We start from the raw sequence: 24,207 nt of genomic DNA, 5'->3' as shown, positions 1-24,207 counted from the left end.
TCCAGGAAGTCTGAGAAGAGGGGACCCATCTCTAAATTGCCCCCCAGTACCCAGCATTGTACCTCCGAGTCTGCAGAATGGATAGATGAGTCCCTTTTTCAGAGGGCATCGCTGAGACCTGGGCAAAGGTTGAGAGCTTGGCAGAGGTCATATCAGTGTCTGGGGCAAATCTGAAAATGTCCTCTCTTACTTTGCCGTGTGTTTTGTCATATGAGCCTTTCAGAAGCACTTGGCAGGGGGGCAGGGTCACTGGACGTCTTTAAGGAAACACGATGAATCCTCACCTGTCCCTTCTTTCTGGTCTTGAAAGGAGATCACCAAATTCAGGGCCTCAGTGGCAGGAAGTGGCGGGGAGGACAGAAGTCTCAGTGTAAGCAGGGTCCCTCCTCAAGGAGCTCCCCTTCTAACAGCATGGAAGTTGCCCTTTCACAGAGGAGTACTGGAGAACAGGATGCATTGCAGTTTGAAATACTGATCCTGCAGGAGGCACTTGAAGATGAGAGATCAGTGGGGGCCTCGTCAGCCCAGGACAGCTTTTCAGAAGAATGTTGCTCGGGGCCAGCCCAGGTCAGGGCTTCCCGGGCCGCGTTGAGTGCTTTCATCTGTCCCCAAAGCTAGGAGGTAATGGGAAGATTTGACGTGAAAGGGACACAATCAGATTTACAGTTTTAGAAAGAAGATTGCTCTGCTAGAAAAAGAGATTGTGGCGGGGAAAATGCAAGATAAGCCTGGGACATCTTCTGTACCAGAAAGTAAGCAAATGTTAAAAATATTGTCTTTGGGGGCTACGAGGCCTGTTTGTTGTGGACTGCAAGCTTCTCTAGTTGTGCTGCATGGCCTCAGTAGTTATGGTGCGCAGGCTTAGTTCCCTGCAGCGTCTTAGTTCCCTGACCAGGGATCAAACCTGCATCCCATGCATTGGAAGGCAGATTCTTAGCCAGTGGACCTCCAGGAAAGGCCCAGTTTGGTTTTTTTTGATGAAAGCATATTGAAAGGACACAGGAACCAACCTGAAAGAATGGCCAAAGCTGGCATTTAAGCAGTAAAAGTAAGTGGTAATGATAATATTAAGATTATAATCCAAAGAATACAATAATGCATACTGTGAGTCCATACTGATACAAATATGTAATTAAGTAAATAAATGGGAGTGAAGAGACAGCTTTTCCTTACAGAAAACTTCTAATTAATAAATTACAAGGAATGAGAGAAATCAAGAATTATCTTTAGAGCTCAATAGTAATTGCTGCAGGCGAGTTCCACTGATGAATCCTAAAATTAGTGGGTGAAAGTTTAAGCAGAAATAGGATTTTGCATGGTCACAAAGGGTTGCCCTTGCCTAAATGTTTATTAATTACAAAAGAAAAATAGTCTTGTTATGATGCAAAGCCCACTGATAGATGCCACCTAACCAAGTGATCAAAGTTTAACATCGTTAGTAAGAAGACCTCTCAGCATCATGTATACGTACCCCCGATAGCATGTGCTGCGAAGGTCACATCACCTCTGTAATATTGTTTCCTAGAATCCATAACCCCAATCTCATTGGAGAAAACATCAAACCAACTCATATTAAGGAATATTCTCCAAAATACAGTTTCCTTCCAAAGTGTCAAGGTAATAAAAGACAAGGACTGAGGAACTGTCTTCTATCATAGGAAACTAAGGAGTCATGGTGATTAATCACAATGTGGGATCCTGTACTGGGTCTTGGGATAGAATACCAGTAGAAAGGACATCAGTGGAAAAACTCATAAGATCCAAATAAAGTCTGTTTTGTTTTGTTTTTAAGTCTTATTTATTTCTTTAGGGCTTCCTAGGTGGTGCTAATGGTAACTAACCTGCCTGCCAGTGTAGGAGGCTTAATAGACTCGAGTTCGATCCCTGGGTCAAGAAGATCGTCTGGAGGAGGGCACAGCAGCCCACTCTAGTTTCTTGCCTGGAGAATCCCTGTGGACAGAGGAGCCTGGTGGGCTACAGTCTGTGAGGCTGCAAAGAGTCTGACAGAGCTGGAGAGACTTAGCACACACATTCGTTTCTGGCTACGGTGGGTCTTTGTTGCTTCGCTCTGGCTTTCTCTAGTTGCTGCGAGCGGGTCTGCTCTTCGTGGCTGGCTCGGGCTTCTTACTGCAGGGGCTTCTCTTGCTGCAGAGCACAGGTTCTAGGGCTCGTGGTCTTCAGTAGTTGTGGTTCACAGGCTCTAAAGCACCAGCTCAGTAATTGTGGTGCACAGACTTAGTTCCTCCGAGGCATGTGGGACCTTCCCAGACCTAGGATCGAACCTGTGTCTTCTGCATCAGCAGGGAGCTTCCTTACCACTGAGCCACCAGGGGAACTCCTGTTCCTTTTTTTTAAAGGGTACACGTGTGCTCAGTCACCAACTTGTGTCTGACTCTTTGTGACCCCATGGACTGTAGCCTGCCAGACTCCTCTGGCCATGGGATTTTCCAGGCAAGAGGACTAGAGCGGGTTGCCATTCCCTCCTCCAGGGGATCCTCCTGACCCAGGGATCAAACCCGCATCTCCTGCATTGACAGGCAGATTCTTTACCTCTCAGCCATCAGGAAAATGCTAACAGAGTATACACACATATTCTCACAGATAAATAACAGAAGAGGAGGTGGAAGATGGCTGCAAAGAGAGAAATGTGGTAGACGAGGGAACAGTTGTCCAGGAGGAAGTGGTTACCATCAAGGCAGTGAAAAGACAACCACAGAATAGGAGAAAATATTTGCAAATTATATATCTGATAAGGGGCCTGTGTTCGGAATATATAAAGAATTCTGACAACTCGATGGCAAAAAAGACACATACCGCAATTAAACAACAGGCAAAGGGTCTGAATAGGCTTTTCTCCATGGAAGACATGCAAGTGGCCAATAAAAGCCCTTGAAAAGATGCTCGTCATCAGTCAAAGAAACAGAAATCAAAACCATAATGAAATATCACTTCACATTTACTAAGGTGAAGTTGCTCAGTCGTGTCCAACTCTTTGCGACCCCACGGACACCAGGCTCCTCCATCCATGGGATTTTCTAGGCAAGAGTACTGGAGTGGGTTGCCATTAATCAGACAATAACGAGTGGTGAGGACATGGAGAAATTGCACGTCCCATCACACTGTTGATGGGACTCTAAAATGATGCATCCACTTTGGGAAACAGGCTGGCAGTTCTTCAAAAATTTAAACTTAAAGTCACCGTATGACTCAGCCGTCCCACTCCTCGGTGTATACCCATGAAAGCTCTCATCCGTGTGGAACTATCACAGCAGTGCTTAGGGCAGCTTTGTGCATAATAGCCAAACAGTGGAAACAGCTCAAATGTCCATTAGTGGCTGAATAGATAAACTGTGGCGTAGTCATCCCGTGGAATATTATTTGGCCATAAAGAGGAATGTCATACTGATACATGCTTCAACAGGGATGAACCTTGAAAACATGCAGAGTGCAAGAAGCCGGTCATAGAAGTCCACCTGTTATATGATTCCCTTCATACGAAATGTCCAGAACGGGGAAGCTGTAGAGACAGAAGATAGGTTAGTGGTTTCTTAGGTTTGGGCATGAGGGTATGGTATCTAAGAGGTAATGAAAATGTTCTCAAATTGACTATGGTCATGATCTATATATATATATATATCTGTGATTATGGTACAAACCCCTGAATTGTGAGTTGTGTGTGAGTTGAACTATGTCTCTAAGCTTTAAAAAACAGTCCAGCAGGAAGTACCCACCAGAGAGGCACCTGAGAAGGCAGTGGAGACTGAATATGCTATAGGATTTAGCCTTGTGGCAATTACTGAAGTTGGACCAGGTTGAGGAAAGAATGAGAAGGAAGGATGGCTTCTTTTTTTTTTTTTTAAGAAGTTTGGCTGTGAAAGGCAAAAGAGGGCAGTGTCTGGAAAAACGTCAAGGGGAAATCACTTTTAAGATGAAAGTACCTGAGAATTTGTGAAGGTAGATGAGAAAGATCCGTTCCGGAAGTAGACCCTGAAGTTGAGAAGGGTCTGGGACAGGAAGTCCTGGCCTTGCTGGGGGAAAGAGCAGCCCCTCTGCTGTAACAGGAGGAGAGGAGGGACAGAGGATGGGAGGGTGGTGGCAGGAGGTTTGAGGGGTTTCCCCTCTGATGGCCAATCCTCTGGGAAACAAGGGAAGATGGTAGACCAGAAGTATGAGGTGATTGGCGAAGGTGTGAAGTAGTTGTTGCAGAGGATAAGAGAGCAACTCTAAGCCTCGGTAAGAGGGCTAGCAAGACTGCCCATGTGGCTTAGATGGCCTTCCTTTAGTGAAGAGAGAGTGAGAAATAATGTGAGCTAAAGCCTGGGGACAGGAGTATCCAGGCCTGTCCTTCCTTACTGGTAGCCTCTGGACTGGAAAGAAGCATTGACCTTGAATGCTAAAGTCAAGAGACCCAGGGATCTTCTAACTTCCCTGTCCAGTATAGTCGCCACCAGCTGCATATGGCTTTTTAAATTTAAAATTCTGTTCCTCCATTGGACTAGCCACATTTCAAATGCTCAGTAGCCATATGTGGCTGGTGGCTACCATGTTTATTAAACAGCACAGAATTAACATTTTCATCATCACGAAAAGATCTCCTGGATAACATTGTTCTAAGAAAAGTGATTCTTTTCAAGCTATTGAGTCTAAGGACCTCACTGCACTCTTAAAAACTGAAGACCCCCCAAAGAGCTTTGGTTCACATGGATTGTACCTACTGACATTCACTGTCATATAAATTAGAACTGAGAGTCTTGAATATTTAATTCATTTTAAGGTAACAATAACCCATGTTAATATTTTATGAGAAATAATTATCTATTTTCCAAAACAAAAAATAGTGAAAAGAATGACATTGTTCTTCATTTTTGTAAATCTGTCGTGTCTGACTTAATTGGAGGCAGCTGGATTCTCATATCTGCTTCTGAATTCAGTCTGTCATGCTATCAGTTATCTTGTACTCTCTGGAAAATGTCACTGCCTATATGAGACAAAGAGAGTTAAAAAGGCAAATCATGTCTTAGAGATATTGTGAAAATAGTTTTGACCCTGTGTATTCCTTGAAAGGCCTCAGGATCCCAGGACCTCACTTTGAGAACCACTGTTCTAGAACAACCTCCACTTGGCGTGAAAGAACTAATCCTTGAGAAATGGAGTGATCTGCCTAAAGTCACACAGCAAATAAATTGCACTGTTGGGACTATAAGCCAAACCATCTGGCCTGAGGCTTTTTCCAGTTCCCTTGGCCCAGCCAGGATGGGCCTGTTGGACTTTTGGGAGTGGGGCTAGGCATCTTGGCTGCAGAGCCCCTGGCTTGTGGCTCTATAAATAAACCCATTGAGTCTGTTGGAGCCCCTTCCCTCCCCACCCTCAGCGGCTGCTTTTGTTGTTGGGTGATGCTGTGAACAGGGAACAGAAAGGATCTGGGGAGGAGAGACAAAGGGTATCAACATCTATAAGCCTTCTGGGCTCGCAACACCACTGCCCTTCCTCCTGCCCTGGCTGACCTACTGTCGGTTTGAAAGAACCTCCACCATGCTCTGGAGGTTCTTGGAGTGCCTGTGAGGAGGAAGTTGGAGGAGGGGTGCAGTGGGCCCCTTCCCCATGGACACTTGCCCCTCAGAAGGGCTATTGTGTCCTGGGGCCAGTTGTCAGGAGGAGGGAAGGAAATTCTTGTTTGCCTCTGGCCCTGAGTGAGGGGGTAGGGGAGACCAGTGGGAATCCTTGGGGCAGAGAGATGCTTTAGGCCAGAGGAAGGAGCCACTCTCAGACCAGGAATGCCCCCGGGGCCTCAGTCCTCATTTTGTTTTTTTTTCTTCCTACCCTCAACCCAGGGCAGATCTTGTCTGGAAAGGAGTGTTGCTGTGGGTGAAGAAGTTGCTGTTTACAAGTAGACTCCTGGGTGTGACAGGGATTCCAGAAAGCAGCTGGGGGATGGGGGGAGCAGAGGGGGAAACGCTTGGATTACACGGAGGATCCTGTTAGTAAAGCCAACTCCGTCTCTGCCTTCCCACAGCTGCCCACCCCTCCCCCACCCCCTGGCCCCTGGCTCTTTTCCCCTAGAGGACTCCAGGGGGGAACAGCTGGTCAGTGAGGGGCTCATCAGGGCCCGGAGGCCTTGGCTAAGGGCCAGGGTGAGGAAGCCTAGAGGACCGGCTTGCTGCCATCTCTCTGGCCCCTTCCTCCCAAGCCTGGACTCTGAGACTACAGAGGGGGGTCTTCTTGCCTGTGCCCTGGCTGGAGAGGGGTTGGGAGCTGCAGGCTCCCCCTCCTTGATCTGGCTGCCTGAAAGGCCAGGACAGCCTTTTTGCAGGGTTGCCCAACATGCCTGACCAGGCTGAAGAGATGAGCGACCACCCAGGTTCGCTCAGTCACTAGGCGCACCTGCCCCTTCCCTGGGCTACCCAGAGAACCCCTGAGCAGCTGATCCCGCTTCGCAGTCTCTTCTGAAGGAGGGCCAGAGAGGCCCTGCTCTTCCTCTCCCTCCCTCCCCTCAGCACTGAGGTCACCTCCCTCTGAATCAGGCCTTTGTGGAGGGCGGGGTTGCCCGTTGGCAGTTCTGGCGGGAGAGCCTCCCCATTCAAGTTCAAGCTCCCACCCGCTGCAGCTCCATCCCTACTCAGCTGGGCCAGCGTCCTGTGTTCCAGACCCACATCAGACGCCCGGGATATGTTGTGGGGCCCCCAGAAGAATGCTTGAAAGCAGGGCCACCCCGAAAAACCCAGGCCAGGGGTTTTCCTGGGCTCCAGGTGCGGCTGAGCATAGAAGCCGTGAGTAGCAGTTGTGGGGCCTGAGGGTGGACGGGGGGTGCTTGGCCCTGGGGAGGGGACCCCACTGACCCTGCAGGGAAAACCACTGGGGAACTGACCTGGATTGTTTGTTTTTTGTTTTTGTTGCTCTCCGCAAGAGATTTGGTTCGAAACGTCAGACTCTGAAGGGCCAAATTCCTAACTGGGCTCAGTTTGGGAGCTAGAGGTGGTATTATTGCTCTGGGTCGTAATTTTCCCCAGAGGAGGCTAAAGATGCAAGCTTTCAGTCTAGGGATCTTGAGCCCAGACTCACAGCATGCACCTCCCCAGCGCCAAGTTTAAATGCAGGCCTCTTCCGAGTGACTCAACGATCCGGGCTGACAGCTTCCTGCCCTCATCTTGTGGCCGTGCAGATGCACAGAAGGCCCAGCGTCCGGAGCTGGCCAGACCACTTGGGCTGAGGGCAGAGAACTTCTCCCCAGAGTGGGGCTGAGTCACAGCCTGCCTTCAGCCGACATGTCTGGAGCCTCTCCCAGGCCCTGCTCGGACCCGGACACTGACACCCTTGAGCTGTGCGCTCCCGTGGCTTGTCCCTTGGAGGGTCTCCCCCAGGCCACAGTGGGACTCAAGCCGCCCTGCCTTGGGATTCCCCGGGCTCAGATCCGAGGGTGGTGGTGGTTGGCGTGTTGGGTCCCCACCCTCCTCAACACATACACAGGCCTCATGCCTGACCTGGATGCTTTTTCATTCATTCGTTTATTTATTTTAGCAAAAGATACCCTCCTAAACCACCTTCACCCTTAGTTTGGTTTCTGTAGTTGTGTGAAAACAAAGACTGGAGGTTTCTACCACTTTATCTTTCCCTTTTGTGGCCTCCGGACACAGCCCTGTTCATCCCACTCCCCTCCTTCATCCTCCTATTTTTTTCTCACCCTCCCAAGCACTCCCTTCCCTGCCCCTGCCCCTCTATTTCTGGAGGTGTCCACTGGGGACGTAAGTGATGAGGAGGTTGAGGGGATGCTGGTGACCTGTGGGGACAGGCCTCTCCTAGAGCCGGGGGAGCCCCTGCCTGGCAAGAGGATGGTGGCCCACGGATGAGTGACGCGGGGTGGGCTGGAACTGGTTCTCCAAGGCCTGTTTTGGTTTTAACCCCTGTTTGTGTATGTGGGAAGGAGGCTTTTTCCTGAATTTTTTTCATTTCTTTTGAGGTCTGTCCATTTCTAAATATAGCAAGCGTGATAATGTTATGAGCAAACAAAGTTATAACTCAATACATTTTTATGGTGTTAAAATAACAAAGGACTTTAGATTGTGGTGGAGTATCAAAAACAAGCATTGCACAGTTTTTCCTTTTTCTCTAGTTTTCAGAAGCCCCCTTCCCATTGTTGTGCACAGGCTTGTTTTTTCTCCCTCCCTACTCCACCCCCACCCAGAAAGAAGCCTTCTCCTCTTCTCTCCCTTTCTCTTTCTAGAGTATCAGGTGGAAGAGAGTGAGGGCTGGAGGGCTGCCAGGGAAGGGGTCGGAGAGGAGGAAGCCCCTACAGGCAGGGCAGAGGGGCAACACTTCAGACCTTCAGGAGCCCCTCCTTTAAAGACCCCCAGGAAGAGGGACCTGGGACTTAGGGTCTGCTTATAGGTGAACTGCCAGAGTGAAAAGTCTTCATTTATCAGAGTCCATGCAAGACTCTCTCCGTGTATTATCTCACTTCCTGCTCCAACAGCCCTTTGGACTAGGTATTATCCCCATGTTAGGGATGAGGAAACTGATTTTGCTGAGTCAGCGTCTAACCCGGGTCTGTCTGATTGCAAAGCTCCAGGAATACAGAGACTAAGTGCACAGAGCACAGAGGACAAGGATGTACAGAGAGGCTGCATAGGAAGGGGGCCCAGGCCTGCCCGCTGTGCTCTGTGAACCAGCCATATGGTGTGGGCAGCATCCTTTGTCTCTGGAGCTTGCTTCAGAGCAGGCTGGCACCTCCCCCCGTCACCCTCCTTACGAGGTTGAAAGGAGAATCAGATGTGATCCATGACACAAGAAAACATCCCAACGCGCAGGATACACTCCGAGGATGCAGGTGTAGCTTCCTTTGCCTCGGTTTCCGCATCTCAAATATGTGTCGATAATAGCACTTGACCCCCTTTGTGGTCGTGAGAATGAAAGAAGATGACGTATGCTGGGTTGCTGTTCGTTCCCCTCTGGCTGAGAGCTGGGGCCATTTGCACTGCCTCTTTCCTCTGCCTGGAATGCTTTTCCCATTCCAGGATTTCATCTGCCCATTCACGCAGGCAGGTCTCTGCCTCGCTGTCACCTTCAGCGCCTTCTCAGGACCTGATGTTGGTTCATTGGTTTATCTCTGGTACTACCTGCCGGTCACAGTTGAATGGAAGCTTCATACGGGCAGGATTTTCTCTGGCTTGTTTATCCCTCTGGTCCAGGATGCCAGGCAGTAGGAAGCCACTAAATGCATGGCTGACCGTGTCTCCCTCTGTGTCTCCTCAGGCAAGGTGACCATTCTGGCTGCGTGCGTGAGTGTGCCAGCCTGGGTGAGGAGGCAGAGACAGGTGAGGGGCTTTGGAACTTGGGTGTGCTGGTGGTGGGGACTGGAGGAGGGCTGGGTTGGGTGAGGCAGCCTCTGCCCCACAGGGGAGGGAGGAAAAAGCATTCAGATGCCTGGTAGGTGAGCTGCTGAGGGCTCCTCTTCCTTGGTCCAAAAGCGCTAAGCCCCTTTTGTGGGAGCTTCAGGGGGTCAGGGAGGCAAGTAGTTGGTGGTAGACTAAGGGCCCCTACCCTTTTGCATTAGGGAGGGTTTCCCATTTACTGGAAATTTTGACACTATTTGTACAGAGGAAGGAAAGGAGTACTTTCCTCTACCTGAAAAATTAAAACTCAAATGGAAGATGAAGACTAGTCAAGGAAAGCCAGTCCCTATGGCAACAGTTCGGAGTGGGGAGGGAGCCGGGATCACATAATGTGATACAGGTCAGAGACCTGGCTCTGTTGTGTTCAGGCAATGACAGACTAGCCTGTTCAGCCATCAGTTGGTCTCTTCCACACCAGGTATCACATCGGGTATCTAGTCAGTGAAATGAAGACAGTGTCCCTGCCCTCTCAGAGCTGACAGTCTGGGGGGACATTTTCAGAGCCGAGCTGGAGGAGTACCTGACTCAGCCTTGGAGTGGGGGCCCTGGAAAATGAGTAGGAAGGAGCTGGAAAAGTGGAATGGGGATGGGTATCAAGAGACCCCTGCAAAGGGCCCAGTGCTCACAGAAGCTGGTCTGCTGGGGCCTCGCCCGGAGCAGGGAGGCTTGGAGGCTTGCAGGCCACCTCCCGCTCTGCCAAGAAGATACAGAGTGTCAGTTTGAGACCGACCTCGGCAGAGAACTCAGGTTTCTTGGCTCTTGGCCAGTGTCTGTGTAATCTGTAAGAGGGCAAGGGCAGTCATAAGAGTTTATAAAAACAATGGTCTCTGTTCTTGAGATGGAAGAGCATGTCCATGTGTCTGTCCCATGAGCAAGAATCTGAGCCTGACTCCAAGTTGTTACAGTGTCCAAGGCACAGGGATCACACGGATGCCAACTCCGGAGATACTGACAAGTTCTGTCTCTGTCCGCCTCCTCCTCCGCTCGCCTCCCTGTGCCCTGGAATAGCCTGCCGGGGCTTCTCTCACTTACCCCCAGGGCCTGATATCGGAGGCCATGGACCAGTCGGCCGGGAGCCCTGGAAACCGGAACCCAGGAGAAGGTGGTGATGGCAGCGCGGAGCCGGGCACCTGCCAGGAGCTCCTGCACCGGCTGCGGGAGCTGGAGGTGGGGTGTGGGGCAGGCTGGCCGGAGCCCTGCAAGCTTGGGTGGGTTTGGAGGTGCGGGGCAACCTTCCTCTCAGCCTGCTTTTCCAGGCTGGAGCAGAGCTGAACGTTTCTTTAGCAGGCCCCTCTGAGACGCCCTTTCCTTACTCTTAGCTCTCCAGCCTTCATGCCAGCTCAGGACAAGAGGCGTGCACAAGGGTGGGGCTGTACTAACCCCCAGATATCTCCCTTCTTTACCCCACTTTCATGCCCCAGCTGTAGGAAAGGGGTGGCCACAGAGGCCACAGGAGGAAAAGTCTCAGGCATTGAGGGACCAGGGCACGGATCCATGAACTAGGCTTCTTACCACGTTCCTAGACCCTGTTCTCCTCCCTCCAGCCTCCTCTGCCTTCTCCCCAGGGAAATAAGGGTAACGTTTAGCACCTCCCACCTTGGTCCTCCTGGCCACTGGATCTCCCCAGCCCCTCCAGCCTCATGGACTGAAGTCGGGGTAACAAAGGACCAGCCATCTCAGCTCTGCCTTCTGGATGCCCTGGGTCTCTATGTGCTCGCCCCTGACAGAATCACCCCGGAGCCAAGAGCTGGGGCAGGGAGAGAGCTACTGGACTCCTTGCCTCTCCTTCCCAAGAGGAACCTGCCCTGGGAAGAATGATCGCTTGGCCTCCCATTTACCTTCCTCCTCCTCCCTGCAGGCAGAGAACTCAGCACTCGCCCAAGCCAACGAAAGTCAGCGGGAGACCTACGAGCGCTGTCTGGACGAGGTGGGTGGGCTGATGCCGCCTGTGGGGAGCACAGCTTGTCGGCTCCAGGCTCCAGGCAGAGACTCAGCTTTTCCTCAGCTCTGCCTTTCTCTCCCCAGGTTGCCAACCACGTGGTGCAGGCACTGCTGAACCAAAAGGTAAAAGGCCACAGGAGACATTCATACCCCCTGACCTGAGCCCAGATGCCCTGGGAGGAGGCCCCGGGCACAGCAGGGGAGGTCTTTCCTGGGGACCCCTGAGCCTGCTCAGCTAGGGGATCAAGGAAGGTGGAAATGGCCTCTTGGCTCTCCAGCAGGGTCCCCTTTATCTTGGACAGTCCATACTGTTTGACCTGGAGCCGGGGCCACGCTAGGTAAGGCCAGGTCTCCAAGCGATAGTAACTTTGATTTGGGCTTGAATCCTTCCATTATCCAGGCCCCAGCTAGTTTCTCCAGATCACTATAGCCCTGATGGCAGCGTTGATGTTGTGACCATAAGGTGACATCTAAATATTGACTCAAGTACTGTGGGTAATTCCTTGACATGTGGGCTACTCTGACCCCCAAGTCTTCCTCTGCCTTGCATGAGCCCTTTTTTGATGTGTGGTTTCTAAGAGGCAGAGGATTGGCTCCACAGATGAGAAAGTTGCCAAAAGGAATGGAATTACTTCCGACCAGGAGTGGTAAACTTTAGAAAATTTACCATCCCCAGAAGATGCGAGAGCCATAAATATAGGCAGGCTCACCTCCTTCATAGGAGGTTGCAAGAGAAGCGCCATGCCCAGCAGGAGTGCCCACTGCTCTGATAAAGCGACAGTGCTCACACCACTCTCCCTCTCCTCACCGCCTTGCCTTCTTGCGCCTCCTGGGGGCGGCAGGACCTGCGAGAGGAGTGCATCAAGCTGAAGAAGAGGGTATTTGACCTGGAAAGGCAGAACCAGATGCTGAGCGCCCTGTTTCAGCAGAAACTGCAGCTGACAGCGGGCTCCCTCCCTCAGGTGGGCACATGCGATTCCCCCTCCTTCCTCACATCTCAGCCTCCTACCTCCCAACTCAGCCCTGTTGTCATCATCTCCCCCTCTTCTCCCAAACACCTACAGAAGCAGGTTGTCAGTCATTGGCCTCCATTCTGGGCACTGTGGCCTTCCAGGGCAGGCCCACCTCACCTGATAGATCTGAGCCTTAGGTGAGGGGAAACTTCTAAGACCTCTTAAGCTTGGCTGTCCCCAACTTCCCAGATGCTGCCCACCCAGCCAGTTGGTGTCCCTTTTTGTTGACAGAGAAAGTCCTTGCTTCCTCCGCCCTGAGTAGAGAGATGGGTGGATGCTGAAAATGCAGTCATTTCAAGCTAGCTCCCACGAGGCCCCTTTGGCCACTGCCTTTCCCCTTCTTGGCCAGGGGCAGGGGTGGGGCCGGGTGTAAGGCACCCAGTGCTTGGTGTCATGGAGAGGTTAGGAAAGGCCCTTCACCCGGATGACTCTGCGCATGCCTGGCTGCATCTGCCCACCCGCTAACCTAGTCTTGTCCACAGACACTCATCGCTGCTTCCAGCCCTGACACCTGCCTTATCCCGGGAGAAGCAAGAGGCTAGTGGTAGTGAACCCTGGGCTCAGTTAACATGTAACATGGGGTCCACTCTGTCTGGAAGCCCCAAGGATGTGGTGTGCCTGTGGGGAATCAGGAGCAGCTCCACGTACCCAAGGTGCACAGTGGGTTCTGAGGTCAGCCAGCACGCCCCCAACCTACCCTGACTTGCCAGGAAGAGAAACACCTTGTGTGTGTTTGTGTCTAAATTTATATGTCTGGGATACAAACCAGGTGGCCATTGGCCCCCCAAACCCTGAGCAGGATGCCCTCAGCTCCCTGGGAAGCCTGACCTCTGGCAGATGAAGCCTGTCTCCCCAGGCCGGTGCAGACACGGGTGTCTGAGCTGCAGAGACTCTGCAGCTTCCTGTGTCCTGTCCTGGCCCTGCCATGGGCTGACCTGGAGGCCAGATCACACCAGCCGAGCTCACCCTGTCCACACTCTTCTCAGTGACTGACAATAACAGAGGCGTAGATCATCCTGAAATCGTTTGTGTTTTAGTAAATGAATTCTGGGATTCGAATTGGAGATTTTTTAATGAATTTTGGGGTTTGGGACCATAGATTTATCTTCCCAGAAGTAACATGACATAATGGAAAGAGCACGAACCTTGGCCTCAGATAAACTTGGGTTCGGTCCCTAACTTAGCTAATTCTTAGCTGTGTGACCTTGGGTAGATTATTTAACCATACAAATCATAGGTTTTTTTCCTTTATAAATGGGCATAAAAATACCTATATTGCAGGGTGTCATGAGGGTGAAATGAGAGAATATCTAGTGCTTGACCTGTAGTAGTCAATGATTAGCAGCTAGTTATCATTATTAATGTTATTACCAAGTTGTGCTTTGCTAGGATGGAAGCTCCATTGAATGAATGTTAATTAAGCTCTTACTGGAAGCAGTGCCTTTGCCAACACACATGGAATTGGAGAGAGCTGGGGCTTCTGGACACTAAGGCAGGGCTGCAGAGGGTGATGGTGCTGACCAAAAGCCCAGGGAGGGGGAGAGGCCATCCGAGATGGGCTAAAGAGAGTGCCCTGAGGAGGTGACTGTACCCTGATGATGGGAGATGCTTACTTTTTTATTCTAGTTTTGTTTTATTCTTTATTTTTTGACTGCACCATGACACTTGTGGGATTTTAGTTCCCTGACCAGGGATTGAACCCATACACCCTCAGCAGTGAAAGCAGAGTCCTAACCGTGGACCACCAGGGAATTCCTGGTGGACAGGAGATTTAGAAGGGGTCTGGGAGAAGGGGTGCCCTGTGGGAGGAACAGAGCAGGGGACCCTAAGGAGCAGAGAGCTGTTCAGCCAGACTTGAGCAAAGGTTGTGTAAAGAGGAAGTGAGACAAAGCTGCGGACGGTGTCAGGGAAGAACCGGTAGGTCTGGCTATAATGCCGACCGAAGAGTTCAGACATGTCAGTGGAGGCTGGCAGAGGAGGCTGTGAGCACAGAGATGCTTTAGACAAAAAAGATTGGAAAGCCACACGGTCAGGTGAGGGAGACTGAAATGCTGAGCAGCTTTCAGGCCAGAGATGTGAGGATGGCGTGCCAAACGAGCCACTGCGGATGGCTAGGCCGGAGGGGAGGCAGAGACACCACAGAGACAGGACTTAACCGCTGTGGAGTGCAAGAGACGGGGGAGAGTTGAAGCGGACTTGTGTCTCATCAAGGTGCCTAAGAGAAGAGGAACGAGAGAGAAGTGATCTGTGATTAAGTACAACTTTGGTAATCCTCCGAGCGGAGGCCATTCAGGGGAGATGGAAGTAGTGACTGCCACCATCTCTATTCCAGGACCCAGTAAACACCACCGCTTCCGTTAGTCTCAGCCATTCCTGTGGAGGCTGGGCCACAGGCGGTCAGAAAAGAAATGGGCCTCGAGGCTCACCCTTTCTGTACTCAGGGAGGAGGCTCCACAGAAAAGCAGAGGATCTTGGAGGCCCAGCGGACAGCTGGGTTAGGCCTGCCACTGCCCTGCAACCTCCGGGGCGCTCTTCTTTCTCCAGAGGCCCCTGCCTGGTCCCACCTCCTGAGCTTGCATTTCTTCAGTCTACCTGTGCTGGGGTCTCCCAAGGTACCTCTGACCCAAGTGGTGAAAGCCTCACCTTGGGCCAGGAGACGTCACTGAAGGAGCAGGGAAGGATGTTCCCCTGCCCCTGGATAGGAAGCCTTAGCTCCCTGAGGGCACAGGGCCCTGGGCTGACAGCATCTGTGCTAACCTCACCTCTCCCCTGTAGATCCCGCTCGCCCCACTCCAGCCGCCTTCAGAGCCACCGGCCTCGCCCTCCCTGAGCTCCGCCGAGGGACCGGCCACCTCGCTGCCTGTGGGGCGCTGCGCTGGGCGGAGAGAGGTAGGAGGGCTGGGCTCCATGGTCTGCGGTTCTGCTGGCACTGGGCTCGTCAGCTGATGCTCCACGACTGGTTCCTAACAAGTCTCAGGGGAAGGACTGCTTCCGGGCACACAGATTCTCATCCAGGCTGGGTGTGAGCCCTCAGCTGTCAGCCTCGTACCAAGAAAAACAGATCCCCACCCCTAACTGCTGGCCTTGTGAGTAAACGTGTCAGTACTGCAGTCAGCCTCAACACTTCTGAGCTCTTACTCTGTGCCAGGCACTGTGCCGGACACCTGGATCTCATTTATCTTTCTCTTTTTTGGTAATTTTTGGCATACATTTATAATCCTACACGTATTTATTTATCCAAGCCCAATTCATTCATTCTTTTTTTTATCTGGTTCCATTTATCTTATTTTATGAGATTTAAACACAATCACCATCTTATTTTACAGATGATACAGTGAAGCTTAGAGATTAAATGACTTGCTGAAAGTCTTATAACTAGTTAAGCAATAGACCTGGGTCTTGAACCCACACAGTCTGGCTCAGGAGTCCACGTAGTTAACCACTGTACCAGACTGGACCAGGCCTGAAAAGGGGCCAGGGAGAAGCAGGAAAAGGTTCACAGTGGAGTCATTCCGTCTGCTTCTCCCCGGGAATCAGCTCAGCAGGACAGCTGTCTGACCTGACAAGGCCTGGGCTTGCCTGTAGCAACTGACTGAGGACTTGGCCACATCATATCCCCTTCTTGAGTCTGTATTCTTTCCAAAACCTGAAAAAATGGATGGGTCTCCCTCCCCTGGGGCAAACAGAGATATCAGGGGTATAGATGGTCAGCCTTCCTGACCCATAATGGTAGGAGGTAACGCTGAGATAACCAGGAAGGAAGATAGGTGCCCCCTAAGTGTGCCAGGAAGGACAGCTGGGGTAACCAGGACTCAAACTCTTGAGGAAACTTTCCAGCACATTCCAGAAGCCATCAGTTCCTTTTGGGGACACAGACAAACCAGGCCAGCTCAGCTTATGCCAGCTCAGTTATGCCAGCTTGGGGCCCAGGCCTGCACATGGTTTCCTCCTCATGCCATTTGTCCCCCAAGGTGTGCTGGGAGCAGCAGCTGCGGTCAGGAGGCCCAGGACCCCCGGCCGCCCCACCCCCAGCGCTGGATGCTCTCTCCCCATTCCTTCGAAAGAAAGCGCAGATCCTGGAGGTGCTGAGAGCCCTGGAAGAGACGGACCCCTTGCTTCTGTGCTCACCTGCTACCCCCTGGCAGCCTCCAGGCGAGGGTCCTGGCTCCCCGGAACCCATCAATGGCGAGCTGTGTGGCCCGCCTCAGCCTGAACCCTCTCCCTGGGCCCCCTACCTGCTACTAGGTCCTGGCAGCCTAGGAGGCCTGCTGCACTGGGAGCGTCTCTTAGGGGGTCCGGGGGAGGAGGAGGGTGCTGGGCGGCCCTGGGGCCCTGGTAGGGGCTCCCCACAGGCCCAGGGCACTGGTTCTGGGCCACCCTGTGTGCCAGGCAGTAGCTCCTCCTCCTCTTCTGATGAGGCCGGTGACCCCAACGAGGCCCCCAGCCCGGACACCCTGCTAGGTGCCCTGGCCCGCAAGCAGTTGAACCTGGGCCAGCTCCTTGAAGACACAGAGTCTTACCTACAGGCCTTTTTGGCCGGGGCTGCTTGCCCACTCAGCGGGGACCACCCGGGTCCCAGGCAGCCATCCTCCCCAGACCAGGGGCCCCCACAACTGTCCAAGTCCAAAGGCCTCCCCAAGTCAGCTTGGGTTGGGGGTGCCCCAGAGGCCCACAGGCCAGGCTTTGGTGCTACCTCAGAGGGCCCGGGGTCTCTCCCCTTCCTCAGCATGCTCATGGGCGCAGGGGACACCCCCCTGGGCTCACAGCCTGGCCACCCCCACTCTTCATCTCAGGTGAAAAGCAAGCTCCAAATTGGCCCCCCTTCTCCTGGGGAAGCCCAAGGACCCCTTCTGCCCTCTCCAGCCAGAGGTCTCAAATTTCTAAAGCTGCCTCCAGCCTCAGAGAAGGTCCCCAGCCCAGGAGGCCCCCAGCTTAGCCCCCAGCTTCCCCGGAATTCCCGAATACCCTGTCGGAACAGTGGCTCAGACGGCAGCCCCTCCCCACTGCTGGCCCGCAAGGGTCTGGGCGGAGGAGAGCTGTCCCCAGAGGGGGCACAGGGCCTGCCCACCAGCCCTTCACCCTGCTCCATGACCCCTGACTCTGCACAGCTCAGACCTCCCCAGCCAGCCTTGTCCGCTACACTTTCCCCAGGACCCACGGTGTCTCCTTGCTACGAGAACATTCTGGACCTTTCCCGGAACACCTTTAGGGGGCCTTCCCCAGAGCCACCTCCATCTCCTCTGCAGGTGCCCACCTACCCACAACTAACTCTGGAGGTGCCACGGGTCCCTGAGGTCCTCAGAAGCCCTGGCATCCCCTCCAGCCCTTGCCACCCAGAATCCTGCCCCTATGAGGGCACCCAGGAGAAGAGTTCGGACAAGGCAGGCTCCGAGTCTCCCCATCCTGGCCGCAGGGGCCCAGGCAGCTCGTCCAAGAAGCCCAGCCAGGGGGCAGGACGGCGACCTGGGGATCCTGGCTACACGCCTCTGCGGGACAGACTGGCAGCCCTGGGGAAACTGAAGACTGGCCCCGAGGGGCCTCAGGGCCCAGAAAAGAATGGGGTGCCAGTCAAACCTGGCACTGAGAAAGCCCGGGGAGCAGGGAAGTCAGGGGAGAGCACTGGAGACACAGCACCCCCTACTTCCAGGCCCCCTGAGCAGCCAGAAGCTAAGGGGGCCCTGCGGGGGGCAGTGGCCTTAGGCACAAGCAGCCTGAAGCAACAGGAATCTGGGCTCCTGGGGGACCCTGGGGCCCGAGTCTACTCTTCCCACTCCATGGGGGCCCGGGTGGACCTGGAGCCTGTCTCACCAAGGAGCTGCCTCACCAAAGTGGAGCTGGCCAAGAGCCGGCTGGCAGGGGCCCTGTGCCCCCAGGTACCCCGCACCCCTGCCAAAGTGCCAACCTCAGCCCCCAGCCTTGGCAAGCCCAATAAGAGCCCCCACAGCAGCCCAACCAAGCTGCCTTCAAAGTCGCCCACCAAGGTGGTGCCCCGACCTGTGGTCCCACCAGCCACCAAGGAGCCCCCCAAACCTGACAAGGGGAAGGGCCCACCCTGGGCAGACTGTGGTGGCACTGTGGCCCAGCCCATGTCCCCAGCACCTGGCCCTACAGACCCAGGCCCAGGTCCTGAGGGGCGGGCCCCGCACTCGGCCATTGAGGAGAAGGTGATGAAGGGCATCGAGGAGAACGTGCTGCGGCTCCAGGGCCAGGAGCGGGCCCCCAGCACCGAGGCCAAGCATCGGAACACCAGCAGCATCGCCAGCTGGTTTGGCCTTAAGAAGAGCAAGTTGCCAGCGTTAAATCGCCGCACAGAGACCACCAAGGGCAAGGAAGGGGCCGGGGGCTCCCCGCTCCGGAAGGAGGTCAAGATGGAAGCCCGGAAGCTGGAGGCTGAGAGTCTCAACATCTCCAAGCTGATGGCTAAGGCGGAAGACCTGCGCCGGGCCCTGGAGGAGGAAAAGGCGTACCTAAGCAGCAGGGCCCGGCCTCGGCCCGGGGGCCCAGCACCAGGGACCAGTGCAGGCCTGGGGCAGGGGCAGGGCCAGCTGGTTGGCATGTACCAGGGTGCAGACACCTTCATGCAGCAGCTTCTCAACAGGTGAGAGCTGGGACCTGCTGGCAGGGGCTCAGTAGTTGGGGGCACTTTGCCCTCCACAGGCACTCTGGGATTGGGGCTGCCTTTCCTGGGAACTGGGCCTTCCCAGAGGTCAAGGAGTGTAGGAGGTCAGATGACATGGCACCAAATCTTCTGAGGGTTAATGGCCCAGCCCAGAGGAGGGGTCAGGACCTCAAACAAGGAGCTAGGGATTTGTGCCCCAGCTCCCTTCTTCCCTGGCTGTCTGACATTTGGCTTGCTGAGATTGTTTCTCATTTGAGAAGAGTTACCAGTCAACGTTTCCCTGAATCACCTCGAGTCAGGTAAGGCAGCCTGTCTGGGGTCCAGGGTAGTTAAGAATGCTAGTACCTAGCCATGGGCTAATGCAGGTCTTCTCCCTCTGGGGTTTTATATCCTATAGAACAAGGAGGGCTTCCTTCCCTTTTGCCTTTTGGCACTTGCCACAGACTCAGCAAAGGGAGCTGTGGTTTAGAGAGGGGGTTGCTCTGTCTGGGCCAGGTAAGGCAGAATGTGCTTTGTCTGTCTGTAGGCAGAGTGCTTTGGATAACAAGTACACGCAGGGTCAGCTAGAGTAGGCAGGGTGTGTCACATGTGGACTAGGATGTGACCATGTTTGTTCTCTACTGGGGGACATTATCAGAAAGGTCTGTAGGCTTGACCCTAGGTAGCTATGGAGACGTTCTCCCATCAGTCCTGCCCCTGCTGGTCCTCTGGGTTTCTCCTGGGGTCTTGGCCTATTCCTGGTGTCAGGAGAGTTGATGCAGGAAGCCAACAGGCATACGTGCTCTTCCCCAGGAGCAGGGGGCAGTAGGTACTTCTCTAAACTCAGCCCCACTGGAGGAAGTGAGGCCAGAATGTGTGGGTGGGCCTGGGCCTCCCTCACTTCGATCTGCACTGCCTGCCCCTAGGGTGGATGGCAAGGAACTGCCCCCCAAGAGCTGGCGGGAACCCAGACCTGAGTATGGCGATTTCCAGCCAGTGTCCTCTGACCCCAAGAACCCCTGGCCGGCCTGTGGGCCCCGAAATGGCCTGGTGGGCCCTCTCCAGGGCTGCGGAAAACCTCCTGAGAAGGTAAGTTCCAGGGGCCAGGGCTGGGTGGAGGCCCTGGCTTTGTGGCCCTGCCAGGCCCTGGAGCCAGAAGGCTGCTGGATGTATTTCTGGTCTGCAAGGAGAAAGGGGAGGGGAGAGGGCCTTCTGAGGGCTAGCGGGTTGCCAGGACTCTTAGATCCGTACTCCAGGGGTCCTGATGGAGGGCATTGGCATGGAGGAAGAAGGGGCTCTGAAGTCTCCTGTACCCCATACAGCCAGGCATCGAGCCAGGGAGGCGAGAAGAGATGCCCTCCGAGGACAGTCTGGCTGAGCCAGTGACCACCTCACACTTCACAGGTCAGCAGGGTCAAGGGCCAAGGCTGGGACCTGCCCCTCACCCCTTGCTCACTTTATTCCTTCCTGTCACCACAGCAGGTGCCAAGCCCCAGAGGGCACTGGGACTACACAGGAATATCTCCCTGTCACTTAGGGTACCTGCCCTGTCCTCTTCCCAAGACTAGGGCAGATGGGGCAGGGCAGGCAGGGACAACTGAGAGCCTGTGGAGCTAGAAGGGTGTCCAAGGGTGGAGCCTGGGCTGGGGCAGGAAGGCAGAGGGGCTGGGGCACCTGAGCCTCACATCCCCTCCCTTCCCCTCCCCAGCCTGTGGCTCTTTGACTCGAACCCTGGACAGTGGCATTGGGACCTTTCCACCCCCAGACCATGGCAGCAGTGGGACCCCCAGCAAGAATCTTCCGAAGACCAAGCCACCACGGCTGGAGCCCCCACCCGGGGTGCCCCCAGCTCGGCCCCCACCCCTTACCAAAGTCCCCCGCCGTGCCCACACACTGGAGCGTGAGGTGCCCGGCATAGAGGAGCTGCTGGTGAGCGGGAGGCACCCCAGCATGCCGGCCTTCCCTGCCCTGCTCACCGCTGCCCCAGGCCACCGAGGCCATCAGACCTGTCCAGACGGTGAGTGCCTGGGCGGGGCGGGGGGGGGGGTGTGGGCCTTTCTGGGAGCTCCACCCACCACCCACCTTCCCCTTGTCCCCGGACAGATCCCTGCGAAGACCCCGGCCCACCCCCTCCAGTCCAGCTGGCCAAGAACTGGACCTTCCCCAATGCCAGGGCAGCCAGCGGTTCCTCTGACCCTTTCTTATGCCCACCCCGACAACTGGAGGGGCTGCCCAGGACCCCCATGGTGAGCATGGCGGAAGGGGAAAGAGAGCGGCACTGGAGGGCAGCGGGGAATGACGAGGGGTGAGGTACCGCCCTGTCCGGGAGGAGGGCTCAGCGGCCCGCCCCTTGGATGCCCGTCTGGACAGCCCACCCCCCTGCCTTTTCACACCCGTCTTGGGGAAAGGGTTTCTCTCCCTTCCGGAACCTTGGTAGGACTGGCTCAGTCGCGCCTCCAGTTTCCGTCGTCTGCAGCGCCCCGTTCAGGTGGGCAGAGCCTCTTAGGAGGTGAGAAGTGAGAGGTACTTGCTCCCGAGCCTGCCCTCCTTCCCCAGGCCCTGCCCGTGGATGGAAAGCGGAGCCTGGAGCCCAGCCGCCCAGCCCCTGCGCCCCAGGGCCCGGCGTTTGGGGGTAGCCGCACCCCTAGCACATCGGACGTGGGCGAGGAAGGGAGAGTGGCCAGCGGGGGACCCCCGGGGCTGGAGACCTCTGAGTCTCTCAGCGACTCGCTCTACGACTCGCTGTCCTCTTGCGGGAGTCAGGGCTGAGTGCAGTCAAGGCTGAGTGGCAGCGGCAGCCACGCCCCGCGCTGGAGGCGGAGACCACGGATTGGACGGCTCTCCTCAAGCCCCGCCCCCGGGGCCCCGCCCTGAAGGGACCAAGGGGGCAGATGAACCAGAAGGTGAAGGGGGTTCCCGGCACAGCCCACTGCCCGCCGCCGCCGCCGCCGCCGCTGCTGCTGCTGCTGTGGAGGAGATGACCGCTCTCAGCTCAGGGAGAGACCCCACCCTTGGTCCTTTCTCTCACCCAGAGTACGGCTCTTCCTCTGAGGGACTGGGGGGTTCAAGGCCGCTGTGTCCCGGCCCCCACTCCCGCTTCAGGCTGAGCCATCTTGTGGTGCTGGGCTTCCTGCCCACCGGTCGTGCCATCTCCGCCCACCCTGGCGGCTCCCCTGCCTCAGCAGCCCCGTGCTGGTGGAGTTTAGGGGCGAGGGGTCACGTTGCCTTCTCTCTCTGTCTGCCCTGGTCCTCCCCGCTGTCTGGATGGTGCTGCCCTCTCCTGCCCCATATCTTTGGGGCCCATTTGTCTGTCTTTTTTGGTGGTTGTTTTATATATATATATATATATATATATATATATAAAAAAGCGTCTGACCCAGCCCCTACCCACCCCGATCCCCACACTGCGGTTAATTTATCTGTTGTTAAAAACGCGGCTGCTCTGCTTCCAGCCTCTGCTTCTGCCGTATCCCTAATAAAACGTGGAGGACCCCCCCCACCCAGACCCCAGACTCAGCTTGTTCTATGGGAGGACTCAGGGATGGACAGGCCAGTAGAGACCTCGTGGGCACCAGGGTGCAGGACTCCAGGGCTCTGCTTCAGGAGCTCTTGTGAGGCAGTTCAGTTTACCAGGGCTGCTGACTTGAGTCAGCCTAGAAAGTAAGAGTGAGGGATCTGTTTAGACCTGTAATAGTACCTGGCAGTGGGGAAATTCTTCTGGCCCAGGGCTTGGTCAGGAGGAAGGCTGTGCTGCCCCAGAAAGGGAGGTGGAGATGGTGGCTGTGGACATGCACTCAAACCTTGGACATACCAGGTTGGTGGGTATATAAACTGTAAGCTTCAGGGGTCCAGGGGTAAACAGAGTTAAGTGTCTACAGCTACCTGTTGTCATAAAGTGAGGCACGACTGGGTTTCTGACTTCCCACCTTCTAGTCGCACCTCAGCCTCTGGGCTTGCCCCACATCTTCTTGCCCCTATTTCACCCTCAGATTTCAACCAGAAGTCCTCCTGGCTCTCAAATTCTTACTTTAAGATGGGAAGGCCAGGAATGAGGCTGTGTGGAAGGGTCTAGGCTTCTAGGAGTTATTTCAGACTCTCCATGGGATATGAGAAGGCCAGGGGGTGGTTGTGGCCCTCCAGCCCTTGGATTTCCTATTGAGCATAGAGTTGGACAGTGACCTGAAGGGGACCCAGGTGGCCCCAGCCCATCTCACATTGACCAGCCAAGCTGGGCCTTGGGAAGGCCTTTTAGCCCAGGTTGCAAGGTGTGGGCTGACTTGTTCAGAGCACCCACCTGCCATAGTCAACACTCGCTGCCTCCCTATGCCATCTGTAGGCCACCTGGGCATTGTGCATGCTGAACAGCCCTGGCCTTGTGTCTGGGACTCTGGACAGTTCATCATGGAGGTAGGGGGCTGTGCAGTGAATGAATACACAGTCTGTGTTGGCACTTCAAGCCAAGGTCAGGAATGCCTGAACAGGGAGCAGTGCTGGGCCAATTCACAACTCAGTTGATGCTGCCATGAGCTCTGACCAGCCCAAGGAAGGTTGGGAGGGACGAAGGATGTCCGTGCCTCTCTTTATGCTAACTCCTTCCAGCAGTGTCTCTTCAGCTGTAAATGGTCCAGAGAGCAGTGAAAGAACTCCCTGTTAAATACCTACCATATTGCCAGCCTCCTGATTCATTTCACAGGTGAAGTTATTGAGGCTCAAAAACATCTGAGTAGATGAATTCCTTGGTGGTCCAGTGGTTAAGACTCTGCGATCCCAATGCAGGGGGCACAGTGTCAGTCCTTGATCAGGGAAGTAAGATCCTGAATGCTGCATGGCCCGTCCAAAAACAGACCAGTAGTTTTCCAGGGCTGAGAAGTGATGGATCTTGGCAGGAGTGATCCCTTTTGGGTGTGTAACTTTGCTTTCTTCTGCCAGGACTCTAATCCCTTCCTCCATTTTTAGCCCTGGATCACTCCTGATGGACAGGGCTAGAGAACATTAAATTGGGAGTCAAGAGTCTTAGCCCTTGAGTGCGGGTCTGTGGGGAACGTTAGATCTTGTCTCCGGGCCTTGGTTTTCCCTGTCTATGGAAGATTGGGAAGTTGGTCCAGACCAGCTTTCCCCTTAGCTTTCTGTGTTTCCCACCCATCTCCCAATCTGGCTGTTCTGCCTCCTGTTTCCCTTAGTGGATGTCATCACTGAGGAGGTTAAAACGACTTAGAGAAGCATCGTATTTTCTTCAAATGTCAGGATCGCATTTTCTTATTTCTGTCTC

General features: G+C 54.5%; 1 protein-coding gene across 1 annotated transcript in view; it reads left to right on the top strand.

The window, feature by feature from the left end:
* NCKAP5L (NCK associated protein 5 like) overlaps positions 1 to 22,440 on the top strand; it is a 30,933-nt gene extending 8,493 nt beyond the window's left edge. The window contains exons 2-13 of the mRNA XM_040234024.1: positions 9,247 to 9,308; positions 10,395 to 10,553; positions 11,245 to 11,313; positions 11,412 to 11,450; positions 12,170 to 12,289; positions 15,116 to 15,229; positions 16,312 to 18,938; positions 19,865 to 20,027; positions 20,261 to 20,342; positions 20,647 to 20,955; positions 21,042 to 21,184; positions 21,495 to 22,440. Coding sequence (XP_040089958.1) covers positions 10,443 to 10,553; positions 11,245 to 11,313; positions 11,412 to 11,450; positions 12,170 to 12,289; positions 15,116 to 15,229; positions 16,312 to 18,938; positions 19,865 to 20,027; positions 20,261 to 20,342; positions 20,647 to 20,955; positions 21,042 to 21,184; positions 21,495 to 21,707 — 3,990 coding nt within the window. The 5' untranslated portion in view covers positions 9,247 to 9,308; positions 10,395 to 10,442 and the 3' untranslated portion in view covers positions 21,708 to 22,440. The remainder of the gene's footprint in view (positions 1 to 9,246; positions 9,309 to 10,394; positions 10,554 to 11,244; positions 11,314 to 11,411; positions 11,451 to 12,169; positions 12,290 to 15,115; positions 15,230 to 16,311; positions 18,939 to 19,864; positions 20,028 to 20,260; positions 20,343 to 20,646; positions 20,956 to 21,041; positions 21,185 to 21,494) is intronic.
* The last annotated feature ends 1,767 nt before the right edge of the window (positions 22,441 to 24,207 follow it).

The sequence above is a fragment of the Oryx dammah genome, unplaced genomic scaffold, assembly GCF_014754425.2.
Source record: "Oryx dammah isolate SB20612 unplaced genomic scaffold, SCBI_Odam_1.1 HiC_scaffold_29, whole genome shotgun sequence".
Lineage (NCBI taxonomy): Eukaryota > Metazoa > Chordata > Mammalia > Artiodactyla > Bovidae > Oryx > Oryx dammah.
Note: the sequence above shows the minus strand (reverse complement) of the source record. Positions and strands in the feature narration are given on the sequence as shown.